This window comes from Ammospiza caudacuta, chromosome 3, assembly GCF_027887145.1.
Source record: "Ammospiza caudacuta isolate bAmmCau1 chromosome 3, bAmmCau1.pri, whole genome shotgun sequence".
In the NCBI taxonomy this organism is placed as follows: Eukaryota; Metazoa; Chordata; class Aves; order Passeriformes; family Passerellidae; genus Ammospiza; species Ammospiza caudacuta.
In genome coordinates, this window is record NC_080595.1 from 53,937,075 (window position 1) to 53,955,674 (window position 18,600).

Sequence of the window (18,600 nt, forward strand, 5' to 3'; positions counted from 1 at the left end):
GAGAAACTGTATGTGATGTGGCAGTTGGTGATGCAACCACAAAACCAGCTTATCAGGCTTTTTAATAGCCTTTTCCTGGATGCAGGTCAGGATATGGTCTGGGATAGGGTAAAATCCTCTGGCAGGCCAGACAACCTGTGGGACACCACTTCCTAGGTTGTGTTGAGGCTAACTTCTTGCCAATTAATCTAGTGACTTGAAACAGTAATTTTAAATCAGCTGTTGTAATGTACAATGCCATACAGAGCACTTCCCTGTTACAGCTTTGCATTATCTGAGAGCAAGGGAGTTATCTTCCCTCTCCCCTGCCCAAAAAATTCTGTTGTTGTCAAGAATAAATGTCAGAATATTCCACCCAGGGGAGAAACCAATTCTTTTTTTCCTTGAGAGCTCTAGCTCTACTTACATCCATGTGTTGACATCCTTTTGAATCATTTTAGTAATTGGTACATGAAACTTCATTTTTATTTGAGAACTGTTTAAACTATTTGTTGGTGTTTTCCAGTTTGATATTTCTCCTTTTTCACTTTTGTTTTACTCAGATTTGCATAGTATAATTTGTAAAGTAATGCAGTATACCTGAATAGGTTGTAACCTGTAAAGGAAGATATGTCATCCTAGTACTGCTGTTCAGCCTTTTTCTTTATTTTTCCCTGCCTTTAATTGTTAAAATTCTAAAGATAAAACCCCCTGTCAGAATGTTGACAAATACTGTTAAGTAATTTTTAAACTTTGAATAATTTCTTTCCTTTCTACAACTGTACTACATAAGCAGAAGTTTCACTAGGTTTCATGCCACCATAAATAGTGTTCAGCAGCAGTTCTGTTTTAATCCAGTGAACTAAATGGGCATTTTCTTCTCTGAGCACTCAGCATGTCATTGCTGATGATGTGTGAGGTTCTCCTGTACCAGATATAGTCCTTATGTCTGAAGCCCTGGTGCATTCATAATGCTGAGCAGCATTTATGGGTTTACTAATTCATAGCAGACACACTCTCCTCTCTCTCCATAATTAAAATCTGCTGTTTGGTACAGTGACACATGGTGACAGAGTGTAAATGACTTCATTAATGTGCTTTGTTTCTCTTGCCCTTGTTTTCCTTCAAGGCCAAAGAGTGCGACATGAGCAGGTTACCAGTTATTCTGACAAATAGGGGGACACCTCCTGTCCAAACTATTTTGCAGAAATACTGGATGACTTCAAATGTCAAACTACTGAATGAGGTAAAGGGCTGTCCTTCCTATCATGGTTTTCCTCTGAGGGGCAGGATGTGAGAATCATCTGGCACGCATTGCATCCGAGTTTACTAGCCTGCAAATAAAGTAAGTCAGGAAAGGCTTCTTTTACAAATCCCACAAAGGGATTAGAGGTGGTTGCATAATTGTATTTTTTTTAAATTGTAAAGTTTTGAACCTTTTCTCTCTTTCTTGGGGATGCTGCTTGCTTTCCTATACACTCTGCTTATTTCATGTGCTCCCACATGAAAGAGCTCTTCAATGTGAGGATTGGTTTGTACTGCAGATATGTACCAAGCACTTAAGGAACTTGGCTAGCAATGATAGGCAGCCTTACACTCTAAAAACATTCCCACTTTTTTCCTCTTCAAGAGGTCACAGAATGGTTTGGGTTGTAAGGAACCCTAAAGTTCAGCTAGTTCTAATGCTCCTGCCATGGACAGGGGCACCTTCCACTAGACTAGGTTGTTCAAATCCCCCATCCAACCATTAAAGTATGGAATCACACAGAAACACAGAACAGGCAAAGTTGTAAGGGACCACAGTGGTTATCTGGTCCAATCTCTCTGCTCGAGCAGTGTAATCTTAGAGCACATAGCACAGGATGGATAGACATTGTGATGTCAGTTTAATTACATTGCACTTTATTTTGTTTCCTGTACATTTTGTTTCAATTGACATATCAGAAGCAGAGTTTTTGGTTTTGTTTCTACTTGTTGTGGAAAGTACCATGTGCATACTCGTATACTACATTTGGGACTGTATCCTGGGACTCCAGGGAGTAGGAATTATATTTCTTGTTCCATGATGGTCAGAGCTTCAACAGTAATTAAAATAAATACTTTCATTATGGATAAGCCATTTATGGAAATGTGATCTCGTTGGGCATTTGCAAGATAATGCAAGCCAATTAAAAAATCCTGGAAGCTGTGTGACTTTGAAACTGTCTCTACAGTCATATAAGTTCCTTCTTCAAAAAAAAAAAAAGAAACAAAATGTGGTTTAGAATCCATACCAATCAGTAAAAGCTGGTTTTCAATTTTGTTTTTTGCTGGAATTGCTTTCTAGTTATTAGGAACTGCTTTGTAGTTTTGTTTTTGCTTTCCATACCAGTAGTTGCAAAAACAACAGGTTATTGCCCAAGAAAGCCTCTATCTTTCTTTTCTTTAATTTTTTTAAATACAGATTGTTTGAGTTAGTATCATGAGTAGTTATGCAGTCTGTGGGGGTATCCTGTTTGGAGACTCAGTGTTTTCAGTGGATTGGAATTATTAAGTTTGGTTTTGTTTGGTTGTTTTTAGTCCCATTTTTCATCCAGTAATTTAAAAGAGAAGCCTGCTGTCTTCCTGTTTGTTCCACATAAAAGGGAAAACATGCAAGTTAAGTGTTTGGATCATTGCCATGACTCTAAATGAGTCCTGCAGCAGTGCTGATGGAAATCATGGCTGAGAGCAGTCTTGTGTATTGGTCAGAGACATGTTTCAGAACTTACAAATGATTTGTGGTAGCAGTGGAGTAAGCCAAGAATATACTGGCTGATTGCTTGTGCTTCTGTCATTTGGTTGCATCAGGTCGTATGCCCTTTCTCTAGCTAGTGGGTTCACAGGTCTCATTTTTTACAAAGAATAGCAGTCAAAACTTAGCAGTCTTTTTGCTGAAATTCTCTTTTGCTTCATAGCAAAGTTTTGATCATCACTTCCTTACTGAGCTTGATCTCTGATGTTTCTATCATTCACATGTTACATGCAGGTTTTTGGCATTTGTGACAGAAAGGAATACATATATATATTTGTATGTGTATACATATGCACTAACTTTTCACAATTCAGCTCTATAAAAGATGGAAATTAAAAAAAAACAACAACAACAAAATATAAACACACAAAAAAAAAAAGAGGAGGGAAGAAAGAGGTTTTGAAGGGCAAAGGCTTAAAAGAACACTTGAACTGATGTGTCCTTCCATGAATTGTAGTGTATTGGCACCCAGGTTTTGATCTGTGGCAAACATTAGATAGTAACACTACAAAGCCAAGATGGGACAAGAGAGCAGAAAATCACATGAAGTAAATAAGGGTTTACAAGTAGGGAAAATCAGGACACACAAACCACTGAATAGGATTAGTCATGGATGTCCATTGTGGTTATAGTGTGATGAGATTTGTCAGTGGGAAGTAACACTTGTCTCTGTGTGTTTAGAAACTGTGTTTAGAAACGGTGTTCTACACCTGTGTTTTACACAGCAGCGTCTGGAGGATACAAATCAGTTTTTCCTTGAGTACTGAATATATATTTTAGCCAGCTGCTGAGTTCTCAGAGCTATTAGAAATGTCAATAAAATTTCAGTGTAATTAATAGCTGAGAAAGTGAGGCCCCGCAGCTGACTGTGAGGCTGGGCAGTAGTTAAGAATCTAGTTAGTGCTAAACAAAATTGTTTGGCTTCAAAGCTTTACGTTTTTCACATATGGACTGAGCAGCAGATGGAAATAACAGCCTTTATAACTTATGTTATTATTAGCCAAATGAGATTGACAGTTTTTATAATTGACTGTTTACCTTTCTGTTGTTCTATAGAATTTGCTCTGGGGACAGGAAGAAAGGTACCACAGTTCCTTTTCACTGGCACTTGTGCATGTGCTAGTAAATGTTATGGATTACAGAGAAATTTGTGGAGTTTTCTTCCTGTATATACAAAGAAATACAAAGAAATACTTTGTATTTCTTCCTGTCAAGAAATACAAAGGACAGCATTCTTAATTATTTGTAGTTAGAATTAGATTGCTTTCTTTGGCAAGTTCAAGTGCTCTGTAGCTTGTATCTCTCCGTGTAATATTGAGGTGGGCTGTATAACACTTTTAAGAAATTCCATTTTGTCCATTTCAAGGAAAAGAGAAACCATGAAGAAGGGATTTGGCTCAGAAACTTTGCTCCCAAGATAAATGCTAAATATCTAAAAAAGAGTTTCTAGTGCAGGACTATTGTAATTCATAAGAGTAGTGTGCCCTTTTCTTTTGTCACTACCTCTAGTATTTATCCACATTATTCGGCTTCTATTTATGAAGGACTGAGCGTCAAATCAAGATATCATGTACAGAAAACTGTAAAATTGCCATTACACAATGGTTTACTTGGAACACTTTTTGTAGTAAAATCACCTTCTATAAGAAGAGGATCAAGCTCCTTATTGGCATTTTATTTACAAAACAAAAATGCAAACAAGCGAACAGAAAACCCAACAACCTCAGAGTAAGGTGTGACATCCTGTAGTGAAATACAAGTTTTCTGCTAAGAAAAACACTTGTAAAGGTGCAGTGCATTTCAGTGTATAGTAACTTTTCAGTATGACTCTCAAAATGCTAAAGTTTATTTATGTGCTCCTTCAGGAAAATGTCACACTCACCTGTGGACAGACTCTTCTGTACTTTGCTTCTAGTTAACAGCCATTAATGTTGACTTATCTGATGCCCCAAACTTTGTTGTGAAGCAGAGAACAGCAGTTCTGAGTAGGGCTGAGATACTGTAGGGACCAATACATTAGTGTTAATGTGATTTGATATTTGTTGCTACACTTATCCCAAGAAACTTACACTATTTCAGAACAAGCCAAACATAAATTCTGGTGCTGGAGGGCTTTTATGCTTTGAAGGAGAGAGAACAGTAGCTGAGATTCTGTCTTCTGTGGGGCAGGAGAGATTGGAAAGGAAGACAGGAGAGTGGGAAGAAATCTCCAGACACAAAAGGCATCAGACACCACAGTGTCTCTCACCACATTGCCTCACTCACCCATTTATCCTGGTGGTTCACATCACATTCTTACTCCCTTCTCTTCACAGCAAGATGTTGAATTGGTTTTTTAGTGTCTTATTCTTCCTGCTGAATTCAGGACAGAAAAAGCCTCCCTTCATGAACTGGGGCTTATGGATGTTTTTTAGCTACTCATTATCAAGTTACTATAATACACTTAGTGCAAATATCCTGTGCTGGGAAATCCTCAGGCAGTAATTAATGGATTTTTTCACATAATACTTATCTGTCTGTGCCACTTAAGTAATAACTTGCATCGTATTTTTCCTTTCTCTTTTGTTATATTGATAGAAGTGAATGAAAGGACTGATTATAAATCATGCAGAGCTTGTGGTTAAAATATGAATAGGGGTCCAAGGCCAGAGTTGATCACTGGATTGTCTTCCTTTTGGTGGTCATATGTAGGAGACAGCAATAAGTAATCCATTGGGTGGTGCCTCTAGGGCCACCAGATGCAGCTTCTCAGGAGGATCTCCTCTATCCCAATAACACATGGTGCTAAGAAGCTTCTGATGCTGTTTCTCCAAGTTGGGAGGAGTTTTGGCTAGGAGCACAAGGGTGGGAAGGAGAGTCAATAATGGCTGAAACTTAATTTTTTTTCATTTCCTCTCTTTTGATCCAAGGTCTTGCTCTGTATAACATATACCTCCACCTTTGAGCTGAATGGGAGTTCAGTGTTGAAGATTGCTGAGGTAAGTGCCTCTGTTATACCACTGCTTGTGTCACTTAAGCTTTCCCTACTACCTTGAGTGTGCCTTCCATGTGTAGCCTGAAACTGAACCAGTCTAAAACACGTCTACCATTATTAGGACTGGTATTACCTTATGTGTAGTGTGAAGAAATAGTTGTGAGTTGGGCAGGTTTGGGCTTGCATGGGAAGGCAGTCTTGGAAGTTGACTGATAATTGTTTATTACAACATTACACATTTACTACTTCTCATATTTATTTTGCTTTTGCAATAGAAAAAATTTCTTGAGTTCTTCATGAAACAGCACTGCACTGATTTCCTACTGGCTGCAACTCTAACACTAATGGAGTTTCCTGAAGAGAAGTTTATAAGCCATAGTGTGCCATGTTGGCATAAGTACCTCACTGTTCCTTGTATCTCTTTCCTGACACATCCAAGTAAAATATTTTTAATGTCCCTTGAGCCATTGGGTTCTTAGTCACTCTACTCCCTTTATTCCATTAGATTTTAATATGAATTAAATTGTAAAGGAGATTTGGTTGTAGAAAACATACTTGCAAGCATATTACCTGAGCCTCAGTAGGTGAGTGATATTTTTAGTAGTGTGTTGCCTGCTATGGGCTGTTTGTTCAGCTTAGAGAAAATGTACAGGAGCACTTAATCCTCCTGTGCAAACCACACTGCTGTGTGCAGAATCTATTATAAAAGTACATTGTTAACATGCTATGGGCAGAGCTAGTGTCCATGAAGGAATGTAAATGTTACCTCCATGTCCTACACTCCCAAGTGTCTGTAGACATTTAAAGATGTGTTACTTCTCAGTTTTTGTTATTTGTGGTGGAGTTTTTTTGTAAAAACAAAAATCCCATGTGAAAATAGCTTACTTTAGCTGGAAGTTACAGTATTTTCTGAGTTCAAGAATAAAACTGACCTTGCCTTATCTTATCAGAAGCTGAGAAAGGAGTTGTAGGGATAACAGGAAACCAAAGAAAATTAGTTCCATTTTGCAGAAGAAAAAAGGGTTTTAAAAGGCAAGGAAACAACATAAATAGTTCATGTATATAACATATACCAGATGAAAAAGATAGTAATCATTCTAGATTAGCACAGCTTAGATTTTCGTTTCTCTTGTGCTAGGTGAGACCATAAGGTGTGGCTATTTTTGGAGGTCTTTGTAAGCCCCATCTGTAGATGCTGCAGCAGGGATGAATTGAATTGCTACTTAACAAGCCACAGTTTTTAAATTTCTACTAAACCCTCTTTATGTCAGTGTCACACGCTGGGAAAAAATACAGATAATTTCCCCTGCTGCAGTTTTTCTCATATTTCTCACCGACTTCCTAACATGCAAGGCAAAAGCTGATGAATTCAGCTTAGTGCATCTCTTGGCTGTAGGTAAAGAGCTTGAGATTAAACAAAGTGCTTGCTGGCAAAAGCATTTAATGACTCTGAGCCCTTCAGTTTTCAGTCTTTAAGAGCTCTACCTGAGACTGGGGGGAAATGGTCAATCAGTGATGGTCTCTGTGGTATAAACTGTAGAAATAATCAGAAATAATATTTTCTGTTCTCTCTGTAAAGAGGGTTGTTATTCATCAAAAACATTCTGAAAATTGGCAGTTGTCTTTCACAGATTGATGTGAAACTCTGCTAGTTTTGGTAGTTGCATTTCAGTTTATTCTCAGAAAGCCAATCTGGTTTTTAAAAAGCTTTGCTAGTGTACTGATACAAATTAGGACAATGCTAGTTCTTTTCTTTTATAGTGAGCAAGACTCTAATGCATGATGAGATGTGCCAGCAAAGCAAGCAAAACTCATTTCCTTCAATGAATTGGAACAAACAGTAATACAGAGTGTGCTTGCCTCTATTTGGAGTGTTTGGATGTACAGCTATTTTCTCCACACTTCTTGAGAAAATACTGCCTCAGGTTTTCTTAAATAGCCTAGGTCTCTCTAAATAGCAAATCCTACCCAGCACATACATGTTTCCACAAGTTCCTCCACAGGCTTTAGGTAAGGTAAAGATTTTAATAGCTGGCATCACTATGCCTTTGTATCTGAATTAGTCAACATATAAGCAGTAGGAAACAGAAAATAATATCTCAGTTCAGCATTTGGTTAACCTTCTGACTTGCTCTAAGGGAAAGGTGGCAAAGAGGAGCTTTCTGTTCCAGTGCCCATGATATTTAACGTTTTTTTCCAAATCAGTCCCTTAGTTTTCCTAGCCTGCACTCTGTAACAAGTAGAACCACTCCAGGATTGGAAAGGTGCTGCCTTCATTACTAGTGGAACACCTGAGGACTGTCTCTGACAAACAAAGCTACAGTCTGGCCATTTTGCACTGTCTGATGGTTTGCAATTCATGTGTACAAAACAATGGCACTCAAAATCATTCTGAACCTTATCAGCTTCAAATTAAGAAAGCATCCAACATGAAGACTACTATAATTTCTGCCCTAAGTATTAATAATATTGAAAAGAGATTAGTAGTATGAAAAATGGATTAAATCTTGTTCTGTGCACCTTCCCATGCTTGCCTAGACACCTGCAGGAAAATGTAGTTGATGCTGTTTCATGGTTTTTTGTGTGTGTTTGTTGCTCCAGTGTGCCTTCTGGAGGTTTATTTTGTGTAACTCTGTGTTTAATTAGCTAACCCTTCTGTGTTTTGCTCTTAGTTGTGTTTTGCATGCCATAGAGCTGGAAGTCCCCAAATGCATGAAATGATCAAAATGTCCATTGCACACCTCTTTGGAGCCCTGAGCTCTCGCATTTTCACTGCTGCTTCTTCATCAGTGGCTTTTCAAAAGGTACCTTGCCCAGCCATTTAGAACACAGGCCTTCTGTAAGATTGCAACTCAAGTATTGTTTGCTTATTAGCTCACATGGGGAGGGGAGACAAGGAGGAGATACCAACCATGCTCTTTCCAGAAAGTCAGCCTACCTCTAAGAATGGTACTTCATTAATTATTTCAGGTACTCTAGAAGAAGTCTTACAGCTCAAAAAGAATGATCTCAGCAGCACTGGAATGGTTTGCCCTCTGTGAAGGGCTGTATGTGGTTAACAAGCTTTTAGGGTTATTTTGTCCACTGGGGTTCAAGGGATAGCTGAATGATGAGCAGAATTGGTCCAGGCCAACTTAAAAGAACATCTTCATCACTGACCTATTGATAGCTTGGTTTCATTTCAATAGGAGTTAGAAACAATCAAGAGTCTTGTTTGTGTGCCTATGTCAATACTGATCAGACTCTGTAATCAGATCACTTTAATTTTTCCTTCTTAAAAACTCATCCTCATTAGGGAACTATAAAAGTGACTTTACATCATATAATATCCTTCTCATTCAAAAATGTACACCAGATGCAGTTTTGTATACTCCTTATGCATATAGTTCATACTACACATTTATATTTTTAAGAATTAATATTTTAAATAATTTTTCACATCTAGTTCCATTTATATTTACAGTTCTTACTTGCTATATATCTAAACAATGGCAGAATAAAACTGCTAAAACTGAAAAATATATAAGTATGTGAACAGTCATTTACTTTGTGTTTTGCTTGTTACGGATTTGGAAGATTCTTGTGGTCATTGTGAACAATAAAGCTTAGTGCAGGACAAAGGACCAAAACTGCTTCTTCAAGAAGACTATTTTACAGTTCTGTCACAAATCTGCTCAGCTCCATCAAGATTTTTATCTACTTAGTAGTTACTGTGCAATGTGGTTACACTGTCTACTCCAGTTACTGAAGGTCTTACAGAGACCTAGCGCCTCCCACAAAATACCTGATGAAGGACAGAAACTGCACTTTGCAGTGTGCTGTCCCCAAGATCCTAGCTGTGTAACACTTTAGCAGCCACTTGTGCAGGATCACCAGGGGCAGAAGTCAAGCATGACTCTGGGCACAGCACATTGCCAGAAACCTGTCAGCAGCTGGGCTTGGAGTTGGGAACTGGATGATCCATCAGCGTTCTTCTATTGCTGCCTTGGTTCCCATGGAATCTCTGAGAAGAGGAGCCCTCTGCTGGATTGCCAGTTATTAAAAGGCAGTTGTTTGTGTTATTTATGGTAAAATGCTATTGTATTTTCTGTGTTAAGAAAGGCTTTAAAAGTTTTCACATTAGATACAGTACGTAACGATTATCATAGAATAAGTGGCAAATACCTTTACACCAGAAGCAACAAGCTTGAAGAATTGAAGGATATTTACAGGATATTGCAGACATAGACTTGCAGCAAGGTAGTTACAATAAGTATCAAGATATGAATAATCAAAGCCTCATTCAATGAGCTCTGTACAAAGTGAGACAAGTACCAAAATCACTTGGATTTGACAGGAGACTTTGCCAGTTTTGCCCTGCCATTCCTGCAGCTGTGTGACTGATGAGTTACTTGGCTTTCCAACCAAGACTGCTAAAAACTTCTAATGTGCTAAATAGTAAGGAAGGCTGACTATCTATCTGCATGTGAGAGACCTTGGTATCCTCCTAAACTGTGTTCCTGGTAAGGGGGAGTTGATCTCTTTGTGCTGCTGTCTTGTTTCCTCATCAGGTTTGCATTGAGACATATGTATCTAGCTGTCACCAGCGGAGCATTAACACCGCTGTGCGGGCAACCCTCAGCCAAATGTTGAGTGACTTGACTTTACAGTTACGACAAAAGCAAGAAAACATGGTGAGCCTTCTGGCATCAACAAATGGTTCCATGTCCATGGCTGCATACCATTTTGTTCTCATTCATCTGAATGCCTTATGGCTTTTATTTGACACTTCCTCAGTTAATCCTGTTTAAAAGTTTTTTGGGCTCTGACTATGCCTGCCTAAGAGCTCTCACATTGTCAACTTTAGTTGGCTGGTTTATTTTTTTTTTCTTTGCATTAAATAAAAGACACTTTGTTCTAATGTCAGGCTGCCTCAACTTTTTCCATTCTTTTATTTTGTTTTCTTGTTTTTCTAAGGTGCATTGAAATCCTTCTGCCAAAACTTTTTGCATGACAAATATTTACATAGTAAAAAAACAGATTCTCAACTAAGGAAAGTGTAATTGCGATTTTTCTTCTACTTTTTTTAATAGAAGATATTTTAACTTATGAATTTTTTTCTTTGTTATAAAAAAATTATAATTTTATTTATTTCATTATTAAAACCCATGAGAGCTGTTTGAATGACATCCCAGCACATTTTCAACTGTAGATGTTCTGGGTACATGTGGAATTACACTGACGTCTTACGTTGTTTGTACTGTTTTGTATAATACCATATTGTTAAAGAAGTATTATTTGTAAAAGTCAGTTTCTATTTATTAGGAAAATTTAAGGACTCTAGTTGTACAGATTGATTTCCTTACATCTGTTTTGGGTTAAGATGATCACTTCTATTTTGGATTAATAGACTAGATTGTTTTTATCCTGCTGAGCAACTGCAAAAATAATAATTCAGTTTAAGTAAAGTTGTCTTCTGTTGGTGCTAAGTAGGTTCATTTTACTAGCCAAAGCATTTACCAAAAAACCCCCAAACAAACAGAAAAATTTTGCGTCTGCAAATTCAATTTTGTTAGATCTTTTCTTAGCTGAGGAGTATATAAAAGCATATGAAAAGTGAATTTAGCTCCTGACATTTTGTTATTGATGCTTGAGAGAATTTGGCTTGACCCTGTTGTGCACAATAGGAAGAATCCTATACCACAGCTGAACCAAGTGATGTATGAGGTCATTTCCATTTCCTGACTGCCATTAATTTTATTGGTATTGTAACATTAACACTGTCAGTGTTCTAAACTCTCTAATACTCAATTGATTTTGGTTTCTAAGTAGTTTGTGAAGTCTAAACTTTGCTTTTCTCTTAGTTATTTTCAATGCAATTTATATGCCTAATTATTACTGAGTTGTTCTAAGTGTAGGAAATCCCTTAAGGACTTACAAAACTTTGACCTAAATGAGATGCAATTTCCTTTAATCTAAATGACTGTTAAAACAGATCTTAAGGAATTTTTAAAAATATTTTGCAAAAAGTTCCATTAAAAACCCTAGCAAAAGACCCCAAACAGATAGAGGACAATTTAAGAATTGAATTTAAGAAAGAATTGAATTTAAGAAACTTCTGCTGTTAAAGTATTGCTTCTATAATGTTCCTTTGTCCCTTGTACCAATTACACCACCTTTGTCTTTCCTCAACAGATAGTTGAAAACCCTGACAACTTGCAGAAATTCAAGAGTCAAGGTATTTGTAAAACTTTTTTAGTGACTCCTTCCAATCCAGCTTTTTTATTCCTAACTTTCTTTTTATGACCACAGTGCTGTTTGATGTCATGGGAGTTGCACCCTCAGGATTTTGTAACTTCTCTATAGTTTGGTGCTTTCTTGGTTACCTGTGATAAGAACTGAGATAGCCCTGTCAGCTCCTGATATTTCCAGTTGTGTCTTCATTTGGACCATGGTAACAGCATTGCACTCAACATAGTAATATATTATTGTTTTAAGGTGCTAACAGGTGTAATTAAGGAGTTTCAGTGGTCTGAAAAAAGTTTCAGTAAGTGCCTTTACTTCCTGAAATGAAATAGATTTGCAGAGTAGAATGTGGAATCTGAAAACAATGGTTACTCTATTTCAGGCCAAAGACATTGTTTATATAATGACTACTTGCCAGGTGATTATTTTACAAGAGTATGTTTTTCTATCCCCTTTGTGGCTTAACTTCCAACATCTTCTAGTAGGAAAAATAGTCTCTGGTTTTGACCTTCACTCAGGATTTTGGTAGAACTTGTGTGAATGGAGGCTAAAATCTTTGAAGAGCACAAGCATTCTTTGATAAGATCAGAAGTTGGTCAGACATCAGAAAATGTGTAAGAGAGAGAAGCTGCAGGGGGAGATACTGCAGAAATTGGCTGCCATGTAGAAAACTGGGGCCAGTCTTTTTTATTATCTAATTATATACTTATTTTATTATCTGAATTTAATTTCAGCTAACCTTCTGTAAATGCATGTAAGCAATTAGTGCTCTCTCCGGGTTTCATACTGCTGCTTTTGCATGTTGTGGCGATCACTTTCCTATCTAGCACTTTTCCTACTGCATCTTATCTATGAATTTGGGTAGCCCTGCTCCTTGTTTAGAAGCTCTGACCAGCTCTGAGAACCCATGCAGTTAATTGATGTTGTTATCCAGCTGTTCATATGTAATGCCTCTGATATTTGTCCTTTTTGGAGGTACTTCAACTGAGTCTCTTTGTGATGATGTTGTATCTGTCCTCACTGTACTCTGTGAGAAGCTCCAGGCTGTCATAAAGTGAGTTATTTAAGTTTATAATTTTAATTTATTACCTGGAGGTTGAGAGTTTCACTGATGCATGTGATTGTGCTGTTGAAGTTCTGGAATTATGGAGCAGAGCTGTGCTTAAATGAGGTGTTTGCTAGAGAAAGTATTATTCATGATGCATTAATTTAATCCTTGCTTGAAATGAGGAGCTAATTTGCCTTCTTTGTGCATTGTTCAGCTTTACAGAGCTTCCAGTAAATCTAATCTATAGTAACTTCCATACAGCAGCAAAATACTAATACAAAACACTAATAATCTAAGAAGTTTTCTTTTCTGGCTGGAAGAACCATCATAGAGAGAATAACAATTACAAGAGCCATGGAGAGACCTAACAGATATTATATTCAGAATTAATAAATCAGTCCTTCTTAGACAGGCTTTATCCAATTGCAGTAATTTGTGTTATCAAAGAATTCCTCCAATTTAGGAATATCATACACTCTACCTACTTGAAAATGTATGATCTTAACTTCTAAAATGTGTTTGTTATGGACAGGAAGTGTGTTATATGCTGTGCAATTTTCAGAATCTACCAGAGGCAAAGATAGCACAGGCATCTATGTGCAGTTCTTTTGCAGACTTTCTTCCCATAAGTCTCTCTAATAACAGCAGGATTACAGAGGAATGCCTTACTTAGCATTATTTAATCAGTGTCAGCATCTGGGAAAATAAAATCAAGAGTGCAGAGATGCCCTGTACATTCCCATGCAAGTGTCAACTCTAAGGGGATGATCATCTGCATTAAGACACATTGTAAGAAAAGCTGTTGGGAAACAAGGCATCTGTACCTGGAATGCATGTATCTTTCCAGATAGATGTAGGCTGTTGTGAGGAAACATATATCAGCTTTAAAATATATAAGAGGCCAGCAGTTTTCAACCCTCCATACCACAGAGTTAAAAATCCAGCTTTGAGCCTCAGGATTCAGGGTTTTCTCTATGGCATGTGAAACAGGTATTGTTGTACTTGGATACAAATTCATACATACAAAAGGAACTCAGGCAGTGACAGAAAAACAGATCTTTCTCACTCCTTAATTTCGATTGAGATAAATCCATTCTTTACAGCTTTCTTGACGTACAGTCACATATCAGAAAGTGCATTCCTCCAGCTCTCATCTCTGACCAAAAGAGAATTATTAAATCCTGGTTTTCTTAGGAGTGAAAACCATATTGTGGGTACACTTGCCATAGAGTGCTCCTTTCTTAAGGCGACCTCAGCCTTGCTTGTCTCCTGGATCCCACAGCTGATGTTAAGAGTAGGGGCAGGCACAGTGCATGTTACAAGTGTATCAGTTCCAGGTGTCCACAGGTTCTTTAATATTCCTTCTCATGAAGCTTTCTTTGAGTTTATGGTTCTGACAGAGTTACTGGTAAGGCCCTGAAAGGTAGCCATGTTACTGTGTGGCTTTCTGCTTGGAGACATTAACCATTTGTGGTTAATGACCACTTTTGACCATTGTGGCTGTCACCAAGAAAAAAAAATAACCAGAAGAGAGTAGCCTAAACATGCTTCAGATTTCCTAAAGAAACTATCCAATAGTCCAAAAATGTTCTGTTTTCTACTTTTCCTCTGTTTAAGGTTCCTTCTCAAGATTTTAGATTGAATTTGAGTAATTATTTGGGTTTTATTCTTCCTATTTTTTCACCTTTTTTTTTAATGCAGTAGATCACTGCATGCAATCAGTGCAAAATAAGTGGGATGATGCAGGTGATCACACCATTGTAAATTGACAGAAAGAAGCAAAATAAATCACTGCTATAAATTATGGTATAATTTTCAAGTGAACTAATGTGGTTATTTTAGAAAATTAAGTAGTCTGTTTTAATATGATGTGAATGGCATCTTTTCTTTGCCAGTGACAATCGTCAACTTCAGCTTCTTTACTTGGAGTGTATCCTCTCCATGCTGAACAGCTCCTCCCCCAGCATGCACCAGCACAAAGGATTCACTGATCTAATATGGTGAGTACATCTGAAGACTAATGCAAATACTCAGTTTGTAAATGTAAAAGGACCCGTTCCCCCCAGCCTTGCAAAAAAACCTGTAAAAAGTCTCCAGGTGTGGGTAGAGCTTGCTGTTAACCTACTATCAGTTCTTTCTGTGCCTCATATAAAATTGGTTAGGACTGCCTGCTCAGCTGCCGCATTAAATCCTGGTAGTGAATTATCACTGTAATGAGGTCTAATGGATTTAGCCAGAACAGAAAACCTCTTATGCTTTCTGCAATAGTTTGGATTTGTGTGTGGCATTGAACACAGAGATGCTCTGCTTGTTGTAGGAGGGTACTGTTGAGATTCTTAATGTTCTGATACAATAATAAGCAAAGAAGAAAGAAGATAAGCAAAATTAATGTCAAATGTGTGCTGGTGACCAGAAATGCTTATTATGACCTGCATTGTTGTGTAAAGTTTGAGGCCGAATAGTCTTAATGTTGCTTCTATTTCATCAAGAATTTCTCCTTTTTAATCCACTTCACCAGGAAGGCTTGATATTTTTGGTGTTTGTTTTTATATCTAAATTGATACCATCACATCAAAGCACCATCACATCCTGCTTTCCTTGTGATTGAAATAGTGGGGTTTTTATAGCCTGTGGATAATTGAGTCATATTAATAAAGCAAGAATGTAACTAATACGCAGTTCCTTGCAGTCTGTGCCCATCTTTTGACCTTGTCAGGTGATTGTATTAAGGAATGATATATGTGACTGTTAATGACAAATGTGGTTTTTGTGTTTTTACCCTGTAATTTTTGAAACTGAAGTGATTGACTTGGGCCCAGTTCTAAAGGTGGAACATGTAGAGGCACCCATAACTCCCCTGCGGTCCCAGGAACATCAGTGGCTGCCTAACTGGGAGGTGTTCAGACTGGTAACACTTGGCAGTGTGGCACAAGGACCCAGTGCTGAGGCCTCTTGGAGGTCTAACAAAAGAGCAGAACTCTCTGTCCCATGGCAGATTCACTTCAGAAGTTTCTGCCTTTGAATTTCACCCAGCCCTTTTTTTCTGCTCATGTGACAGACTGTGGGGCCATCCTGTGAGCAAGGTCACTGAAATTATCTCAGTTAAAAGAAAACACTTCCTGTTTTATTTACAATTTACATCCTTTTGGTGATCCAGTTTATGCTGGAAATCTGCAGGTGTTTGTGTCTGTAGCTGTGTACCAGGAGGGCAAGCCATCAGGGACTTCTTAACCTGCACTGCTGCCAAGGAATGAACATACATGCTTCAGCTACCTGCTTAAGTGGGGGAAAAAACCCTAAAACACTAGGTAGATATGAAACAGTTTAAACCGCAAACATAATTTTGAATATTTTGTATGCACTAATACATTACCTGTCTGGTGAGGTTGTGATGCAAACTGGTAGCTGTTCCTATTCTTTAAGGAGCTGTTGCCTACATGCACACAGCTTTCATTGCGACAGACACTTTGTAATCAGTTCCCAAAGAAGATAAAGAAGGGAGCAGATAGGGAAGATTTAGCTCTGTGTGTTGACAGTGTTCTCCATAGTTTGATACAGAAACACTTTGACAGGATTAAGATATGTGGGGAATATATTGTTGCAACCTGTGATTATGCCTGCTTTGAGACAGGCATATTTCTTAAACAGTAAATTGTTATGTTTTGAAATGTACTTGATTGGAGAAATAAATGGAATAAACAAATTTAAAGTAATTATCTGATTTCCTATTAAAAGCTGGTTTTCTTTCCATGACTTGGGAAGCTGAGCTGTTTCAGATATCTTGTTAAGAGAAGCAATGAAAATTCTAGACTGCATAAAACCTTGACAAAATAAAATGTAGTTACCTATGAGGACGTGTTTTATCAATTGTTACTTGAAATTGGGTGCTTGCTCTAGGTACTTGCTTGAACCTCTGAGACGTGGGTGAAAACCAGATTTAGGACTCATTCTCATGCAGCACTTGACTTCTTAAATTAAGATCTTGCAGACTGAAGTAAAATGTCAAGTGTGTGAGTGCAAAGCTGAAATAGCAGCTAATGGAGCAAAGTGCTGAGCTGGCTTTGGTTCCACAGAGGAGTGATCTGCTGGTGTTGAACCACTTAACATGAGTGTTAGACAGTTGAAGGAAGGATGGGTATTTACTGTATAGTAGCATATGTGTAGTACAGTGCACACTGTGAGTTATTGTACAGGGCTTTCATTGTGTTCTGAAAAGACAGCCAAACAGATGCTCACAACTAAGGGTGCTTACTAAAATAATGCATGTGCAGTTCAGCGATGGAATATTCAGCCTTCTAGTTAACATAGATTAGTTCTTGTTTAGTCAGGCTTTTTTAAAGCTCCCAAGGTGAATTGAAAAAGAGACACTGAGCAGTGAAAGTCTAGATTTTCTACTTTGTGATGGTCTGCAGCTGGTGAAAAAGGCAGGCATGCTATCCTGCAAAGGGACAGCACTGTGCAGCAACATGAACTTGCAAAATCACTACTATGTTTCTGCAGCACACAGAGATCTTTCCATATGGACTAGCATGCTGATGATTGAGAGATGAAAAAAGCCTGGCATAATTTGTTTTTCTATCTAACCACTGCTGTTTGACTGATCATTAAAACAAGAGTATGTATCTCATTTAACCATGGGCTATTTTCAATCTGTTCTTGTAAGAGTATTTTTTCCAGTTACCATCTGCTGCTTTTCTTTCTCAGGAAGCAACTGTGTCCAGCCCTAATAGTAATCCTGGGAAATCCAATCCATGATAAAACGATCACCTCTGCCCACAGCAGCATCTGCCTTGAGGCTGATTCCCCTTCCTCAGGGATCTCTGATCATGGCCGGGGTTCAGGTTGCTCTTCCACGGCCCCTGCCCTTAGTGGGCCCGTTGCACGGACAATATATTATATTGCAGCAGAACTGGTTCGACTGGTGGGGTCAGTGGAATCCATGAAGCCTGTGCTACAGTCTCTGTATCACCGCATGTTGCTTTACCCACCACCTCAACATCGAGTAGAAGCCATCAAAATTATGAAAGAGGTAGGACAATCGCATGTGCAAATCCAGGCATATAAAACAAAGTGTTTATTTAACAGTAAGTTTTGCTGATATGTGCACACCAATGCATTTCAAACCTTCCCACCTAGGGATGTTGAACTTGTCCTTTCTGAGCACAGCTGGTACAGCAGCACCACTCTAACAGATAGTTTGATGCAGTTGTAATAGCTGTATGTCTCCATAGTACAAGCTACTGTGGCACTCCATCAGTGCTCGTGCTGTGGTGCTGCATGGAGCAGATCCTATCACTGAGTCACAACTGCTCTTTTGGGTGAGATAGAGCATAACGATCCGGTTTGCAACTTCTTTGGCATCTTTCCCCAGACACATCCTCACAGTCTGGTTTCCAGGCATGAAGGTGAATATATGCTTTGATTACATGCCCGGTTTTTGAAATCCAGTTTCTTGGAGCTTTTTTAAATAGATACAAAAAAGCTGCCAGTGGCGCAAGAAGCCATTTCAAGACCAGTCCATTCTGGCCTCTTGCCCAGTGTCTCTGAAAGCACTAGAAGTGGAACACTGGGAGACTTGTTTCAGCACTAGCTGAAATTATG

At 38.2% G+C, this 18,600-nt stretch overlaps 1 protein-coding gene across 1 annotated transcript in view; it reads left to right on the plus strand.

Moving 5' to 3' along the window:
* ARFGEF3 (ARFGEF family member 3) overlaps window positions 1-18,600 on the plus strand; it is a 95,599-nt gene that overhangs the window by 24,373 nt on the left and 52,626 nt on the right. The window contains exons 5-10 of the mRNA XM_058802443.1: window positions 5,662-5,730; window positions 10,277-10,399; window positions 11,901-11,943; window positions 12,927-13,005; window positions 14,895-14,999; window positions 17,704-18,028. Of these exons, the coding sequence (XP_058658426.1) occupies window positions 5,662-5,730; window positions 10,277-10,399; window positions 11,901-11,943; window positions 12,927-13,005; window positions 14,895-14,999; window positions 17,704-18,028 (744 nt within the window). The remainder of the gene's footprint in view (window positions 1-5,661; window positions 5,731-10,276; window positions 10,400-11,900; window positions 11,944-12,926; window positions 13,006-14,894; window positions 15,000-17,703; window positions 18,029-18,600) is intronic.